The sequence below is a fragment of the Geotrypetes seraphini genome, chromosome 9 (assembly GCF_902459505.1).
Source record: "Geotrypetes seraphini chromosome 9, aGeoSer1.1, whole genome shotgun sequence".
Taxonomy (NCBI): domain Eukaryota; kingdom Metazoa; phylum Chordata; class Amphibia; order Gymnophiona; family Dermophiidae; genus Geotrypetes; species Geotrypetes seraphini.
Genome location: NC_047092.1, coordinates 105,714,829 through 105,732,642, shown reverse-complemented (window position 1 = coordinate 105,732,642; position 17,814 = coordinate 105,714,829). Strand labels below are relative to the sequence as shown.

The 17,814-nt window shown below is 44.6% G+C and overlaps 1 protein-coding gene across 2 annotated transcripts in view; it reads right to left on the bottom strand.

Annotated features, from left to right (window-relative positions):
- The window catches only part of PIGX (phosphatidylinositol glycan anchor biosynthesis class X), a 347,324-nt gene that overhangs the window by 303,216 nt on the left and 26,294 nt on the right, over window positions 1–17,814 (bottom strand). Inside the window, exon 2 of one of the 2 annotated variants that reach the window (XM_033959361.1) lies at window positions 10,298–10,361. The exons of the other annotated variant lie outside the window; for it this stretch is intronic. Within the exon in view, the coding sequence (XP_033815252.1) occupies window positions 10,298–10,361 (64 nt within the window). The remainder of the gene's footprint in view (window positions 1–10,297; window positions 10,362–17,814) is intronic. 2 annotated transcript variants of the gene reach the window in all.

The following is a 17,814-nucleotide window of genomic DNA, read 5'->3' as shown; positions in this document are numbered from 1 at the left end:
ACACCTGGAAGAGCACAACCTAATAAGTGCTAGTCAACACGGCTTCAGGAAAGGGAAGTCATGTTTGACAAATTTACTTCAATTCTTTGACAAGGTGAACAAACAAATCGATAGTGGAGATCCAGTGGACATAATTTACTTGGACTTCCAGAAAGCGTTTGACAACGCCACTTTACAGAGCAATGGTCAGACCACACTTAGAATACTGTGTCCAACACTGGTCTCCATACCTCAAGAAGGATCTCTGCTGGAGAGGGTGCAGAGGAGAGCCACGAAACTAGTCAAAGGTATGGAGAATTTGAGCTACAAAGAACGCCTCAGAAAACTGGGACTGTTCACCCTTGAAAACAGAAGATTGAGAGGGGATTTGATAGAGACTTTTAAAATATTAAAAGAATTTGACATAATAGACCAGGAAGAAGCATTAATGACATTTTCAGATGTGACACGGACAAGAGGTCATAGCCTGAAACTGTGTGGCAGTAGGTTCAAGACAAATGTCAGGAAGCTCTGTTTCACACAGCGAGTGGTGAGCGCTTGGAATGCTCTCCCAGAGGAGCTTGTGGCAGAGACTAGTGTACAGGGTTTCAAGTGCAAATTGGATGCACACCTTCTTGCAAATCATATCGGGGGATACGGGAAATCCGGGTCTCCAACAGGGAGCACCTAACTGGGCCTCCGCGTGTGCAGATCGCCGGACTAGATGGACCTAGGTCTGATCCGGTGAAGGTGTTTCTTATGTTCTTATGTTCTCTAGCCCCGATTAAGAGCCAGAGTGAGAATTCACTGCCACACTGCTAGAAAAGCTGTCCTGAAGCTGATCTTCGGACTGACAATCAGATTCCACTGTTTGACTATGCCTCCACCCCTGTGGACCACCGACTGTGCACGGAGATGGGCGGAAGCACAAAAACGCAGCCTGCATGCTGCGGAACACCGCTGAGCCCCCTAAGCATGCTGAACAGTCTGCGCTCGACATCCTGCTTAACAGGGACCTGACATCCAAGGAAGACTAGCAGACTGGCTGACAGGTACTCCGAAGGGATTAGGGATCGTACAGACTCAATGTGAATTCTTAAATGTCTGTAAAATGTGAAAGGACCGCGAAAGAGAAAGAAATTACGTTGAATTAAAAATAATAAATTGGAGAAAGCAGAACACACTGCAACCGCATGCAGAAGAGAAAGACTGATGGAAGGAGCTAAGTTAGATGTACCCTAGAGGCGGAATGAAAAACTTATAGTTCTCTTCTGCAACCCACACGAGTAAAGCTTAGACATAGCTTTTATCAATCAAAAGGAACTTTCTGGTGCCTCCCACTGCTCCGTAGCCAGATCCATGAGATCTGGATGCACTGAAAAAAAGGACGTTAGAGTATTGGAACAGCTCATGACGGTACATTGAGATGTGGAGGGCTCAGCCTCCAACTTCAGTTCCTTTATGGCGTCCACAATAAAATGGTGGGCAGAGGCAAACTTAGACAGCGGAGAGAGGAGTCATTGCCTGGATCAGGGCTCCCCCAAACATTGTGTTTAACTGTCCCGCAAAGGGAATCAGTGTCATCCAGGGTGGAGGCTGCCGTGATCAGTTCAGCAGCCCAAACAACACGCCTCCCCCCCACCCCCCTGCAACGATTGCGGGAGGAGAGATGCCCAATCTCTCCTGCTGGAACCTGCTGTGACCCCCTCCCCTGAGTGATCGAGGCAGGAGAAATGCTGACACACACCGCAACCCCCCCTCCAAATAATCACGGCAGGAGAGATGCCCAATCTCTCCTGCCAGAACCTGGTGCGACGCCCCCCCAAATGATCGCAGAAAGAGAGATGCCCAGTCCCTCCTGCCTGGCAACCATTGCAACCCCCAATAGTTCTCCAGCAGGAGAGATACCCAATCTCTCCTGCCGAACACCCCCCCTCCGGAAAGTTTGCTGGCAGGAGTGATGCCCAGTCTCTCTTGCTGGACACTCACTACCCATAAAGCCAGCCCAACCGGACCCCCAAGGCCCCTCCACCTGGACCCCTGTAACTCCATTCGAACCCCCCTAACCTTTTTTAGATGGCTGGCTGGCTGGCTGGATCCTTCCTGGGTCCGGCCAGCAGGCCCACCTTCACTGGAATGGTGGGCCTGCCCCTTCCCAGTGCATCTTGGGATGCAGCGGGGAGGGGCCTAAGGCTCTTAAGGCCCCTGCTGTTGAATATGATGGGCTTTAATGGAGCGTTTTTACAAAGTAGAACACTTAACACAAGCTTCAAATCGGTGATCAGGGCTCAAACTCTGAAGACACTAATTATGGAGGTCAGTTATCGAAATAGACCTCTGGCACCTACAGCACTTTTTAAACCCCATCGTAGGTTTCGACATGGGAAAAATCTCATCAGCAAGATTAAACTCAATGGTGAACGAAAACTCCACGAAGGGAAAGAATCTCAAGGGGAGGGGAGGGGAGGGGAGGAATGCTGACTTAGTGCCTAACCCTCAGTAAGCCTGGTTCTAAGAGAGAGGTTGTAGAGGATCAGCATTAACATACATTTATAACAACCTGTGCAACCTAGCTTATTAATGTTTACTTATAGCAACCTGTGAACTGTCTGACTCTGGTAGGATTTTTCTGCCCTTTTTTTTTTTTTTCTTCCAGGTGTAAGTTCTTCTGCACCACACTATGGCTGTGAAACATCGTATCACCAAAGCTGATGCTCAGGTTACAACTTCTGTCTCTGTGCAGACAGAAAATGTTACCTAGACAGAGGGAGTAGTTCCATGTACAAGCTCTCTTCAGCTTTGAATCCCTCATGAAGGAAGTACTGTAAAAGAACTGAGAAATGAGGTGGCAAGATTGAGACGCATCCATGAGAATGAGAGGTACATCGATGAAATAGTTCATGAGGTGTCAAAGATTTCCAGTAGTGGGGAAAAAGAGGCTGTGCTGGGGGAAAACAGCTGGACTCAGATTAAGAAACACTGCAACATTGGTATTGTGACTACCCCTGCCCTTGAACTGAAGAACCGGAATATTGTCCTGGAAGTGGAGATGAGAGAATCCCAAGGAGAGGAAGGACCAGAGCTTGAAATCCCAAAAATTACTGGATCCATTACCACTAGGAGGCGTAAGGTAGTGGTAGTTGGCGATTCTCTTTTGAGGGGTATAGAAGCATCCATCTGCAGACCAGACATGATGTCACAAGAGGTATGCTGTCTGCCTGGTGCCAAAATCCAAGATGTTATGGAGAGCTTTCCAACACTCATCAAGTCTGATGACTACTATCCGATGCTGCTCATCCACATTGGCACTAACGATACTGCCAGGTACCCCTGAAAACGTATCAAAAGTGACTTTGTGGCTCTGAGAGAGAAGGTGAAGCAATCAGGTGCGTAGTTGGCATTCTCGTTCATCCTCCCTGTCGAGAGTAAAGGCCAGGGCAGAGAAGTTCACATCCTGGAGATGAATGCGTGGCTACATGGATAGTGTCATCGACAGCGTTTTGGCTTCCTAGACCATGGGATGATCTTCCAAGGGCTGCTGAGCAGGAATTGTGTGCATCTATCAAAGAAGGTAAGAAGTGTCTTCGTCATTAGGCTGGCTAATCTGTTGAAGAGGGCTTTAAACTAGAAGTGATGGGGCAGGGTGATCAAAGCTCCCGGGTGAGTATAAGCCCTCAGGTAAGTAAACCACTTAATTCCTCTACACGGATGGGAAAAAGGGGCAATGTCTGGAAAGCAGTATATACTAATGCTCGAAGTATGGGAAACAAGATTCCGGATCTAGCAGCTATGATGGAAAAAGAGGAGTTGGATATAGTGGCGATCATAGAGACAAGGTTCTCAGAGAATAATGACTGGGATGTAGTTATTTCGGGCAATAATCTGTTCAGGAAAGACAGGATAGAAAGAAAAGGAGGAGGAGTAGCGTTATATGTTAAAGATATTAAAGCCACACAACTGCAGGATCTGCAGGGCAAGGGGCACTGTGGATCAATTTGGAAAGAGGGAATGGTGAATATATTTACATTGGTGTGATATACAGGCCTCCTTCACAGACAGAAGAAGTGAACAGAGATTTAATAGTAGCCATTCAGAATATATCTAAAAAAAGGGAAATTGTATTAATTGTTGATTTTCACATGCCGGATGTTGATTGGTGTATCCCTATTGCGGGGTCTTCAAGAAAAAAAGAGATTCTGGATTCTCTACGTGGAGAACTGTTCCAGCAGCTAGTAATGGAACCCACATGGGATGGGGTCATATTGGACTTAGTGCTTACAAACGGGGAAAGTATTTCTGAGGGAAAAGTTCCTGGAGGAAAAGTCCATAATCTGTTATTGAGAAAGACACGGGGGAAGCCACTGCTTGCCCTGTATCGGTAGCATGGAATACTGCTACACCTTGGGTTTTGGCCAGGTACTGGTGACCTGGATTGATCACCATGAAAACAGGCTACTGGGCTTGATGGACCATTGGTCTGACCCAGTAAGGCCATTCTTATGATGTTACACTGCATGGTACGGTTTAATATTACGATGGGTATAGAGAGGGCTCATTCAAAAGCAAAGGTTCTAGACGTTTAAAAAACTAACTTTGTTCGGATAGGGGTTTACATCAAGGAATTACTGACTGAATGGGAATGTCAGAAAGGAGTGGAAATGCAGTGGACAAAACTGAAAGGAGCACTTGTAAGGGCAACAAATCTTTTTATGAATTTAAAAAATTTAAGAAATTTTAAGAAATTAAAAAAAAAAATTTAAAAAATTTAAATTGAATCAGGTTGGGCAGACTGGATGGACCATTTGGGTCTTTATCTGCCGTCATCTACTATGTTACTATGTTACTATATGAAGCAAGTAAGTAAAAGTAAGAGGAAAAGAAGGCCGCTTTGGTTCTCAAAAGTTGTAGCTGAGAAGGTAAGGAATAAGAGGTTAGCTTTCATAAACTACAAAAGATCATAGAAAGAGGAAGACAGGCAAAAATATCTAGAAAAGTTAAGAGAGGCTGGTCATTTAGTCAGGAAAGCAAAGATGCAAATAGAAGAAAAAATAGCTGTCATGGTAAAAAGGAGAGACAAGACCTTTTTTTAGATATATTAGTGATAGGAAGAAGTGTAAAAGTGCCATTGTGAGACTCAAAGGTGAAGGGAAGGAATATGTAGAAGCTGGTAAAGAAAAGGCCAAATTGCTTAACAAATATTTCTGTTCTGTGTTCACAGATGAAACGCTGGGAGCGGGACTGCAGAAGATAAACGTGAATAGGGATGGAGGACTAATATACCCTGATCGATTTTCAGAGGGTTGTGTTCGTGAGGAGCTAGCTAAAATATAGGTAGACAAAGCAATGGGGCCAGATAGTGTACATCCTAGGGTGCTGAAGGAACTTAGGGAACTTTTGGTAGCTCCGCTGACTGACCTTTTCAACGAGTCAAGAGTAGTACAGGAGGACTGGAGAAGGGCGGATGTGGTGCCTCTCCACAAAAGTGGAAGTAAGGAAGAAGTAGGAAATTACAGATCGGTAAATCTGACTTCTGTGGTAAGCAAATTAATGGAAACACTTTTTAAACAGAGAATGGTCAAGTTTCTGGAATCCTGTGGATTACAGAACCAGAGGCAACATGGATTCACTAAAGGTAAGTCTTCTCAGACAAATCTAATCAATTTCTTTGATTGGGTGACCAGAGAATTGGATAGAAGATGTGTGCTAGATGTGGTGTATTTAGATTTTATCAAAGCCTTTGACAGTGTTCCACATAGACGTCTAATAAATAAACTGAGTGCCCTCGGGATGGGTCCCAAAGTAACAGGCTATGTCAGGAACTGGTTGAGTGGAAGGTGACAGAGGGTAGTGATCAATGAAGATTGCTCTGAGTAAAGGGATGTTACCAGTGGTGTGCCTCAAGGTTCTGTTCTTGCGCCTTTTTAACATTTTTATAAACGATATTGCTGAAGGGTTGTCAGGTAAGATTTGCCTCTTTGCGGTGAAAAGACCTGGTGAAGCTTGAAGAATGGTCTGAAATTTAGAAGCTAAAATTTAATGCTAAGAAAAGTCATGCATTTGGGTTGCAAAAACCCAAAGGAACAGTACAGTTTAGGGGGTGAAGAATTTATGTGCACAACAGAAGAGCGGGACTTGGTTGAATTGTAGCTGAGGATCTTAAGGTGGCCAAACAGGTTGAAAAGGTGAGGGCAAAAGCTAGAAGGATGCTAGGTTGCATAGGGAGAGGTATGGCCAGTAGGAAAGAGGAGGTATTGATGCCCCTGTATAAGACTTTGATGAGACCTCATTTAGAATATTGTGTACAATTGATATAAATGATATAAAAAGGATGGATAGGTCCAGAGGAAGGCTACTAAAATAGTATGTGATCTTTATCATAAGGCATATAAAACAGACTTAAAGATCTCATTCTGTATACTTTGGAGGAAAGGCAGGAGAGGGGAGATATGATAGAGATGTTTAAATACCTCCGTAATGCGCATGAGTCGAGTCTCTTTCACTGTTCTACTGGGATACAAGCTATACCGCAGAGACAGAGTGGCTCAAAAAGGTGGGGGCATTGCCCTATACGTCAAAGAGGGAATTGAGTCTACCGGAGAGAACACGCCGGAATCAAACAATAAGGTAGAGTCTCTATGGGACAAAATTCCTGGAACAAATGGAATGGAAATGAAGATTGGCATCTACTACTGACCCCAGGGCAGTCCGAAAAAATTGATGGAGAAATGACAGATGAGATTAAATACAACTGCAAAGGAGGGAACGCAGTTATCATTGGCAACCTCAATTATCCGGGGATAGACTGAAACCTAGGCACTTCCAGCTGCGGTAGGGAGACCAAGTTCCTGGATGCTATAGGCAATTGCTTCCAGGAACAACTTGTCAAGGAAAATACAAGAGAAAACGCAGTTCTGGACTTAATTCTAAATGGACTATGAGGACCGGCGCAAGGTGTAGAAGTAGAGGGTACGCTGGGAACCAGTGATCATAAAATGATCTGCTTCGACCTAGACACAGGGACGAAACATCGATCCAGAACGATAGCCACGGCGCTGAACTTCCGAAAAGGGAATTACGAAGGGATGAGACGCATGGTGGGGAAAAAGATCAAGAAGAGGATAAGCACTGTAAAGACGCTAGAGCAAGCATGGTCCCTTTTTAGGACACAGTCACCGAGGTGCAAAATCTATATATACCGCATATCAACAAGGGATCCAAGAGGAAAAAGAACAAGGAACCGGTGTGGCTCACTGTAGTGGTGAAGGAAGCAATCAGGGACAAGAAGATTTCGTTTAAGGAATGGAAAAGGTCAAAAATTGATGAAAACTGGAAAAAGCACAAACAGCATCAAAGCAGGAGCCATAAGACGGTAAGAGGGGCCAAAAGAGACTATGAGGAAAAAATAGTCAAGGAGGCAAAAAACTTCAAGCCTTTCTTTCGATATATTAAGGGGAAATTACCCGCAAAGGAAGCGGTGTGGCTGTTGGATGACTGAGGAATGTAGGGCGTGCTAAAGGAGGACAAAGCCATCGTTGACATACTGGACACATTTTTTGTGTCTGTGTTTACCTAAGAGGATATACGCAACATACCGAAAGCCGACAACTATACGCGGGAAACTGACAGGGTTGACGGTCAGTCTAGAAGAGGTATGCTGGCAGATTGATAGGCTTAAAAATGATAAATCTCCAGGACCGGATAGCATCCATCTGAGGGTAATTAAGGAACTGAAAGGGACTATAGCTGAAGTGCTTCAACTGATAGCAATCTGTCGATCAAATCGGGAAGGGTTCCGGAAGACTGGAAGGTGGCGAATGTTACACCGATCTTCAAGAAAGTTTCGAGGGGTGATCCGGAAAACTACAGACTGGTGAGTCTGACCTCGGCCTGGGAAAGATGGTAGAACTGTATCATTGAGCACCTTGACGGACTTGATCTGATGAGGACCAGCCAGCATGGCTTCAGCAGAGGAAGATCTTGCTTGATGAACTTGATGCATTTCTTTGAGTAAACAGACGGATAGATAAGGGTGACCTGGTCGACATTGTTTATCTGGATTTTCAGAAGGCTTTCGACAAGGTTCCGCATGACTGACTACTTCGAAAAATTGCGAGCCTTGGAATCGAGGGTGAAATACTCACGTGGATTAAAAATTGGCTGGCGGATAGGAAATAGAGAGTGGTAGTAAATGGACAATACTCGGAATGGAAAAGCGTCACCAGTGGAGTGCCGCAGGGTTTGGTGCTTGGACCTGTGCTCTTCAACATATTTATAAACGATCTGGAAATTGGTACGAGTGAGGTGATTAAATTTGCAGAAGATACAAAGTAATTCAGAGTAGTGAAGACGCAGGAGGATTGCAGACATCTGCAATGTGACATATACACGCTCGAGAAATGGGCTGCGACATGGCAGATGAGGTTCAACGTGGATAAGTGTAAGGTGATGACGAGGCGATACTTGGAGAGGCCCCCCAGGAAAGAGACTTGGGAGTACTGGTTGACAAGTCGATGAAGCCGTTCACGCGGCGGCGGCGAAAAGGACAAACAGAATGCTGGGAATGATTAAGAAGGGGATCACGAAGAGATCGGAGAAGGTTATCATGCCGCTATACCGGGCCACGGTGCGCCCTCACCTGGAGTACTGCATCCAGCACTGGTCACCGTACATGAAGAAGGACACGGTACTACTCGAAAGGGTCCAGAGAAGAGTGACTAAAATGGTAAAGGGACTGGAGGATTTGCTGTACAGTGAGAGATTAGAGAATCTGGGCCTCTTCTCCCTTGAAAAGAGGAGACTGAGAGGGGACATGATAGAAACATTCAAGATACTGAAAGGAATAGACTTAGTAGATAAAGACAGGTTGTTCACCCTCTCCAAGGTAGGGAGAACGAGAGGGCACTCTCTAAAGTTAAAAGGGGATAGATTCCGTACAAACGTAAGTTCTTCTTCACCCAGAAAGTGGTGGAGAACTGGAACGCTCTTCCGGAGGCTGTTATAGGGGAAAACACCCTCCAGGGATTTAAGACAAAGTTGGACGGGTTCCTGTTGAACTGGAACGTATGTAGGTAGGGCTGGTCTCAGAGCACTGGTCTTTGACCTGGGGGCCACTGTGGGAGTGGACTGCTGGGCATGATGGACCACTGGACTGACTCAGTAGCGGCAAATTCTTATGTTCTTATGTTCTTGAAAGGAAACTCTGCAATGAGAGGGCATAGGATGAAGTTAAGAGGTGATAGGTTCCGGAGTAATCTAAGGAAATACTTTTTTACAGAAAGGGTGGTAGATGCATGGAACAGTCTCCCAGAAGAGGTGGTGGAGACAGAGACTGTGTCTGAATTCAAAAGGGCCTCAGATAGGCACTTGGGGTCTCTTAGAGAAAGAGATAATGGTTACTGTGGATGGGTAGACTAGATGAGCCATTTGGCCTTTATCTGTCATCATGTTTCTATGTTTCTAAGAAAATAAATATTTTTACTTTCTCTTTTTTATTTTTTTTTTAAAGAACTTAGAATAGATAAAGTATAACACCCAAACTAGAAAAAAATGAAGCAGGAAGGCAATGTTGACTGAACAGAGTCCAGTCAAAAAAGACTTCTTCGCCCAACAGAAAATGAAGAACTGAGGTACTGTGAACTGGCATCGGGCAGGAAGGCACTCACATATGCGCGGTGCAGGCAGTTGTGAAGTTTCTTAAAACTTAAAGTGACAGTTCACTTTTCATACTGTCTGTACTGGGCTCTGTGGATGACGTTAGCCATATGTGAGAATATGCTGCTTGCTTGTCCTAGGATAAATGTACAACAGCATTTATATATAGGCTAGCATAAAACTCTCTTTATAACTGTAACCCATTACTCTTTAAGCTACAAGTCATTAGAATCCTTTATTGCCCATATATTATGGCATAACCTCTTGGCTATAAAGATAATGCTTTCTCTCCCTTTCATTTTCTTTTTTTGCAATGCCCTCTATTCCTCTGACACACTAATTACAATTTATTCCTGCTCTCAGCTTGGCAGAGTCCTAATTTTATAGTAGACTACAAAACTCTTTTTCTTTAAAGCCAATCATTATACAATGATTTTTATATCGCTGTCAGCCAAGTTTCTTATCTCTAGTTTTACCTCTCCTGAAAAAAGCATGAGCTAAATTCATCACATTAATACACACATGAAACAAATTCAAATTTAATTCCCATTTTCCATTTTAGAAGTTTTAGTGCTGTTTGAATTCTCTGTCCCATTACATGTAAAAGCTCTGTAAGCATAACCAAGGGAAAGGAAGTGTACAGAAACCAGGCTGAGGAATTCCTTACCTATGAAATCCATTATTCAGAATCTCTCGAACCACAGTCACTTTTTGACATGCAGCCTCTCCACCTAAAATTTTGAACAACATTTCAATAGTAAGAGAGTGAGAAAGGAAAATTATGTCTTATCTGATCATTTTCTTTCCTTTAGTCAATTACACTGTTCTGCATGAATGTTTGTTATCCCTTCCTGTCAGAAGGTGGATGTAGAGAAAACTGAAGTATATCAGTGACTTTATCGGTATAAGTTGGTGGTGCTCTCTGGAATAATCCAATATGCATCTTTGTAAATTGCAATGAGCTGAATTGGAATCATGTCTTCTTTCCTTATTTGGGTTTTTTTCCTCTCTTATACTGTAAAGGAAAGTGCAAAGCACAAACAGCCTCAGGCCAAAATCTTCCAAAGGCGGGTTGCAGAACAGAGTAGCAGACTTAAAGAAAGAAAATTGTCAAGTAAGATAATTTCTCCTTACTTAGCATTTGCTCCACTGTTCTGCATGAATGGATGAGACGAAATAGATCTACTGGGCAGGGGAAGACGAGGCCCTCTGAATGATGGCTCTGCCAAAGTCTGAGCAGACCATGATCAACACATCCAACCTGTAGTGCCTAGAAAGATATGAAGTGTTGATCAAGTCGCTGCCCTACAAATCCCAAGAAGTGGCCTGAGCCCTAGTAGAGTAGGCCTTCAACCCATTAGATACCATACAATCCTTGCAGATGTAGGCAGTCTCAATAGCCGCTTTGATCCACCTCACAATGGAAGCCTTAGAGGCACCTGGCCCTTGTAAAGGCAATGAAAAACGAACAAAGAGGCAATCAAAGAGGCAAAACTTATTCATCTCCTCCTGATAAAAGTGTCCTTTGGATATCAGCTTCTCGTCTGGTCTGTGGGAGAACCAGGAAGGGCAAACAGACCTCCTGATTCACTTGGAATGCAGATACCACCTTCAACAGAAAGGAGGAGACCATGTGAAGGGAAACTAAGTTCTCTGTAATGGAGAGATATGGGTTCCAACAGGATAGAGCCTGCAACCCAAACTTTACATATAAATATAGAAACAAAATGCCAGATAAAGACCAAATGGCACATCCAGTCTGCCCATCCACAGTAACCATTATCTCTTCCTCTCTTTGAGATCCTTCCCACATACCAAACCCATGCTTTCTTGAATTCAGACACAGTCTCTGTCAACATTACCTCTTCTGGGAAACTGTTCCACGCATCAACCACAGGACCTGCTCTTATTGGAACACTGGTCCTCGACTTGGCAGCTAGGCTTCAATGCTAAAAAGTATAAGGTCATGCACCTTGGCAACAGAAATCCGTGCAGAATTTACATTCTAAATGGTGAGACCTTAGCTAGGACTAAAGCAGAACGAGATTTAGGAGTGATCATTAGTGAAGACATGAAAACTGCCAATCAAGTGGTGAAAGCTTCATCCAAGGCTAGACAAATGATGGGTTGTATCCGTAGAAGTTTCGTCAAATGGAAGCCCGAAGTCATAATGCCTTTGTACAGATCCATGGTGAGACCTCATCTGGAATATTGTGTACAATTCTGGAGGCCACATTACCGTAAAGATGTGCTGAGAATTGAGTCGGTTCAACGAATGGCCACCAGGATGGTCTCGGGGCTCAAGAATCTCCCATATGAGGAAAGGCTGAACAAATTGCAGCTATACTCACTCGAGGAACGTAGAGAAGGGGGGACATGATTAAGACATTTAAATATATCATAGGCCATATCGAAGTGGAAAGACCCTCGTCCACAAGAGGGCATCTGCTGAAAATCAAGGGCGGGCAATTTTATGGTGATACCAGGAAGTATTTCTTCACTGAAAGGGTGGTCAATCATTGGAATGAACTTCCACTACAGGTGATCAAGGCCAGCAGCGTGCCAGATTTTAAGAAAAAATGGGATACGCATGTGGGATCTCTAGCAGGACGAAGTTAAGAGGGTGGGTCAATAGGGTGGGCAGACTTGCTGGGCTGTGGCCCTTTTCTGCCGTCATTTTCTATGTTTCTGTAAAAAAAATATTTCCTTAGAATACTCCTGAGCCCATCACCTCTTAACTTCATACTATGACCTCTCATTCCAGAGCTTCCTTTCAAATGAAAGAGAATCGACTCGTATGCATTTACGCTACCTAGGTATTTAAACGTCTCTATTATATCTCCCCTCTCCTGCCTTCCCTCCAAAGTATACATATTGAGATCTTTAAGTCTGTCTCCATATGCTTTATGACTAAGACCATGCACCATTTTGGTAGCCTTCTTCTGGACTGACACCATCCTTTTTATATCTTTTTGATGATGCAGTCTCCAGAATTGTACACAATATTCTAAATGAGGTTCCACCAAAGTCTTATACAGGGGCATGAATACCTCCTTTTTCCTATTGGCCATATCTCTTCCAATGCACCCTAGCATCCTTCTAGCTTTCGCCACCACCTTTTCAACTTGTCTGGCCACCTTAAGATCATCACATACAATCATACCCAAGTCATAAGAACATAAGAATTGCCGCTGCTGGGTCAGACCAGTGGTCCATCATGCCCAGCAGTCTGCTCACGTGGCAGCCCTCTGGTCAAAGACCAGTGCCCTAACTGAGACTAGCCCTACCTGCGCACCTTTTCTTGTTCAGCAGGAACCTGTCTAACTTTGTCTTGAATCCCTGGAGGGTGTTTTCCCCTATGACAGATTCCGGAAGAGCGTTCCAGTTTTCCACCACTGTCTGGGTGAAGAAGAACTTCCTTATGTTTGTATGGAATCTATCCCCTTTCAACTTTAGAGAGTGCCCTCACATTCTCCCTACCTTGGAGAGGGTGAACAACCTGTCCTTATCTACTAAGTCTATCCCCTTCAGTACCTTGAATGTTTCGATCATGTCCCCTCTCAATCTCCTCTGTTCGAGGGAGAAGAGGACCAGTTTCTCTAATCTTACGCTGTATGGCAGCTCCTCCAACCCCTTAACCATCTTAGTCGCTCTTCTCTGGACCCTTTCGAGTTGTACCATGTCCTTCTTCATGTACACTGACCAGTGCTGGACGCAGTTCTCCAGGTGAGGGCGCACCATGGCCCAGTACAGCGGCATGATAACCTTCTCCGATCTGTTCGTGATCCCCTTCTTTATCATTCCTAGCATTCTGTTCGCCCATTTCGCCACCGTCGCACATTGCGTGGATGACTTCATCGACTTGTCATCAGAACTCCCAAGTCTCAAGTCACGCTCTTCTGTTGTGCACATGAAGTTAGAACATAAGAATAGCCTTACTGGGTCAGACCAATGGTCTATCTAGCCCAGTACCCCCATCTTCATTGAGGCCAATCCAAGTCACAAGTACCTGGCAAAAACCCAAATTGTAGCATTCTATGTCACCGATCAAGAGCATAAGAACATAAGCAATGCCTCCACTGGGTCAGACCTGAGGTCCATTGTGCCCAGCAGTCTGCACACGCTGCGCCCCACAGGTCCAGGACCTGTGCAATAATCCTCTATCTATACCCCTCTATCCCCTTTTCCAGCAGGAAATTGTCCAATCCCTTCTTGAACCCCAGTACCGTACGCTGCCCTATTACTCCCTCTGGAAGCGCATTCCAGGTGTCCACCACACGTTGGGTAAAGAAGAACTTCCTAGCATTCATTTTGAATCTGTCCCCTTTCAACTTTTCCGAATGCTCTCTTGTTCTTTTATTTTTCGAAAGTTTGAAGAATCTGTCCCTCTCCACTCTCTCTATGCCTTTCATGATCTTGTAAGTCTCTATCATATCCTCTCTAAATCTCCTCTTCTCCAGGGAAAAGAGTCCCAGTTTCTCCAGACTCTCAGCGTATGAAAGGTTTTCTATACAAAAACAAGAGGGCACTCAAGAAAATTGAAGGGAGACAGATTCAGAACAAATGCTAGGAAGTTCGTCTTCACTCAGAGGGTGGTGGATACCTGGAATGCGCTTTTGGAGGAGGTGGTAGAGCAGAGTACGATTTTGGGTTTCAAAAAGGGTTTGGACAAGTTCCTGAAGGAAAAGGGTATTGAGGGATATAGTTAGAGGGTACTATATAGGATAAAATGTCTTAAGTAAAGGATCACTTATAGGTCACTGACCTGGGGGGGCCGCCGCAGGGGCGGACTGCTGGGCATGATGGACCTATGGTCTGACTCAGCAGAGGCAATGCTTATGTTCTTAGGTTCTTATCAGACGTGTCGCTCTCCTCTGAACCCTCTCGAGTAATGCCATATCCTTCTTAAAATACAGCAACCAATATTGGACGCAGTACTCCAGATGTGGACGCACCATCGCCTATACAACGGTAGGATAACTTCTTTCATTCTGGTGGCAATACCCTTCGTGATTATACCTAGCATTCTATTCGCTCTCTTAGCGGCCGTTGCGCACTGTGCCGTCGGTTTCATTGTCATGTCCACCATTACCCCCAAGTCCCTTTCTTGGGTACTCTCCTTCAATAACATCCCTCCCATCGTATAGCTGTACCTCGGGTTTCTACTTCCCACATGTAGTACTTTACATTTCTCAACGTTGAACTTCATCTGCCATCTCGTTGTCCATTCCCCTAGTTTGTTCAAGTCTCTTTGCAATTCTTCGCAGTCCTCTTTAGTCCAAGCTCCACTAAATAGTTTGGCGTCGTCCGCGAATTTTATTATCTCACACTTCGTCCCTGTTTCTAGATTATTTATAAATATATTAAATAGCAGCGGCCCGAGCACCGAGCCCTGCGGGACACCACTTGTGACCCTCCTCCAGTCCGATTAGTGGCCCTTCACTCCTATCCTCTGTTTCCTACCCGCCAACCAGTTTCTGATCCATCTATGTATGTCTCCTTCCACCCCATGGTTCTTCAGTTTCCGAAGTAGGCGTTCATGGGGTACCTTGTCAAAGGCTTTTTGGAAATCTAGATATATGATGTCTATGGGGTCTCCTCTGTCCATCCATTTGTTAATTCCTTCGAAGAAGTGCAATAAGTTCGTTAGGCACGATCTCCCCTTGCAGAAACCATGCTAGCTGGTTATCAGAAGTTTGTTTCTTTCAAAATGTTCATCGATGTTGTCTTTTATCAGTGCTTCCACCATTTTCCTCGGAACTGAGGTCAGACTCACCGGACTGTAGTTTCCTGGGTCACCTCTTGAACTCTTTTTAAAGATGGGCGTAACATTGGCTATCTTCCAGTCCTCCAGGATCACGCCTGTTTTCAGGGATGGATTGCAAATTTGCTGCAGTAGTTCCGCTATCTCCTCCTTTAGTTCCTTCAGTATCCTTGGATGGATTCCATCCAGACCCGGGGATTTGTCAGTTTTTAGTTTTTCTAGCTGCCTGCGTACATCTTTAAGGCTCACTTCCATGGATGTTAATTTTTCTGCTTGATCTCCATTGAAGATTTGCTCAGGTTCCGGTATGTTGGATGTGTCTTCATTTGTAAATACAGACGAAAAGAACATGTTAAGTCTTTCTGCCACTTCTTTCTACTCCTTTACCACTCCCTTCCTGTCTCCATCGTCCAGCGGTCCCACCTCCTCCCTAGCCGGTTGCTTCCCTTTAACATATCTAAAGAACAGTTTGAAATTTCAAGCTTCCCTGACTAGCCTCTCTTCATACTCACTTTTGGCTTTTCGAACCACACGGTGACATTCTTTTTGATACTTCCTGTGCTCTTTCCAGTTCCCCTCAGTTTTGTCCTTTTTCCATTTCCTGAATGAATTTTTCTTATTGCCTATCACTTCCTTCACTATTTTAGTTATCCATGCCAGGTCTTTTGTTCGACTCTTTTTGCACCCCTTTCTGAATCTGGGGATATACAAATTTTGCGCCTCGCTCACCATGTACTTGAAAAAAGACCAGGCATGTTCTACCGTTTGCCATTTTTTGGAAGTGTTCCTAAGTTTCTTCCTTACCATTTCCCTCATTGCTTCGTAGTTTCCTTTCCTGAAGTTGAAAGTTGTCGCTATGGTTCTCTTTTCTTTCGGTATTCCTACTTCAACCTTGAACTTGATCATATTATGATCGCTGTTTCCCAATGGTCCCACTACTTCAACTTCCTTTGCAGGTCCCCTTAACCCATTTAGGATTAGATCCAGAATGGCATTTCCTCTTGTCGGTTCTCTAATAAGCTGCTCTATGAAGCAATCTTGTGTAGCCTCCAGGAATTCTGTCTCCCTAGCGCATTTTGAGCTTCCAAGACTCCAGTCTATCCCGGGATAGTTGAAGTCTCCCATAATAGCTGTGTTACCGCTTTTGCATTCTTGCTTCATCTCGGCTTCCATTTCTTCATCGATATCTCTGGTTTGCCCGGGTGGACGATAGTATAGGCCCATCTTTATTTCAGGCCCTTTCCTTCCCGGTATTTTAACCCATAGGGATTCCAGCTTGTTGGTGATCTCTGTTGTGTCCATTCTTGTCGATTGTATGCTTTCTTTTATATATAGGGCTATTTCACCTCCTTTCTGTCCTGATCTGTCCTGGCGATAGAGCTTGTACCCCGGCAGTGCTGTATCCCATTTGTTTTCTTCATTCCACCATGTTTCAAAGACTCCAATGATGTCTATGTCTTCTGCATTGGCCATGGCTTCTAATTCCCATATTTTGTTTCTTAAGCTCCTTGCATTAGTATATATGCAATTTAGATCCTGTTATTTTCTTGTCTTCATTTTTTTTCCCTGTGCTTTGGTCTTTAGTTTATTCTCTTGTGCTACAATCCTTCTAACCTCCTCTTCTGTGTTAGTCGACTCCTGTAATTTGTCCATTGTTTCTTCCCAGCCTTTTTTCCCCTTAGTATCTTCACGGGATACCTTCTTCTGAATCGTCGACGCTTGGTTGACTGTCGGCTTTCCCCTTCTTATTAGTTTAAAGCCTGTTCTATTCCTCTCCTGACGTTGTTTGCTAGAAGTCTAGTTCCCGCCGTGCTCAGGTGCAGTCCATCTCTCCTGTAGAGCTTGCTCTTGCCCCAGAACGTTGTCCAGTTCCTCACAAAGTGGAACCCTTCTTCCTCACACCATCTCCTCATCCACGCATTTATTGATTGTAGTTCCTCCTGCCTTTACACATCTGCCCTCAGTACCGGTAGGATCTCTGAGAACGCTATCTTCTGAGTCCTCATCTTCAGCTTCCTTCCCAGGATCTTGAACTGTTCTATCAGCGTGCTTCTTCTGTATTCTCTTCTGCTGACATCATTTGTCCCGATGTGGATCAATACTGTGGTCTCTTCCGTCTCTGCTCCTTCCAGGATCTTTCCAATTTTGTCCACGATGTCCTTGATTCTTGCTCCTGGTAGGCATGTCACCAGTCGATCCTATCTCCCTCCTGCTATGGGCTGTCCAAATGCCTCAGGATCGAGTCTCCCACTAGGATTGCTGACTTTCCCTTCTTTAATTTTCGCTTCGGTCTCAGGTCAATGTCCTTGGAGTGCTTTGCTGCTTCTTCTTCTATGTCTTCGGTGTGCTTCGCTGTTTCTTCTGGGCATCGACCAGCCATTTTCTCCCCCTCGTGCGGTGTTCTTCTGTGGGTGTCTTCT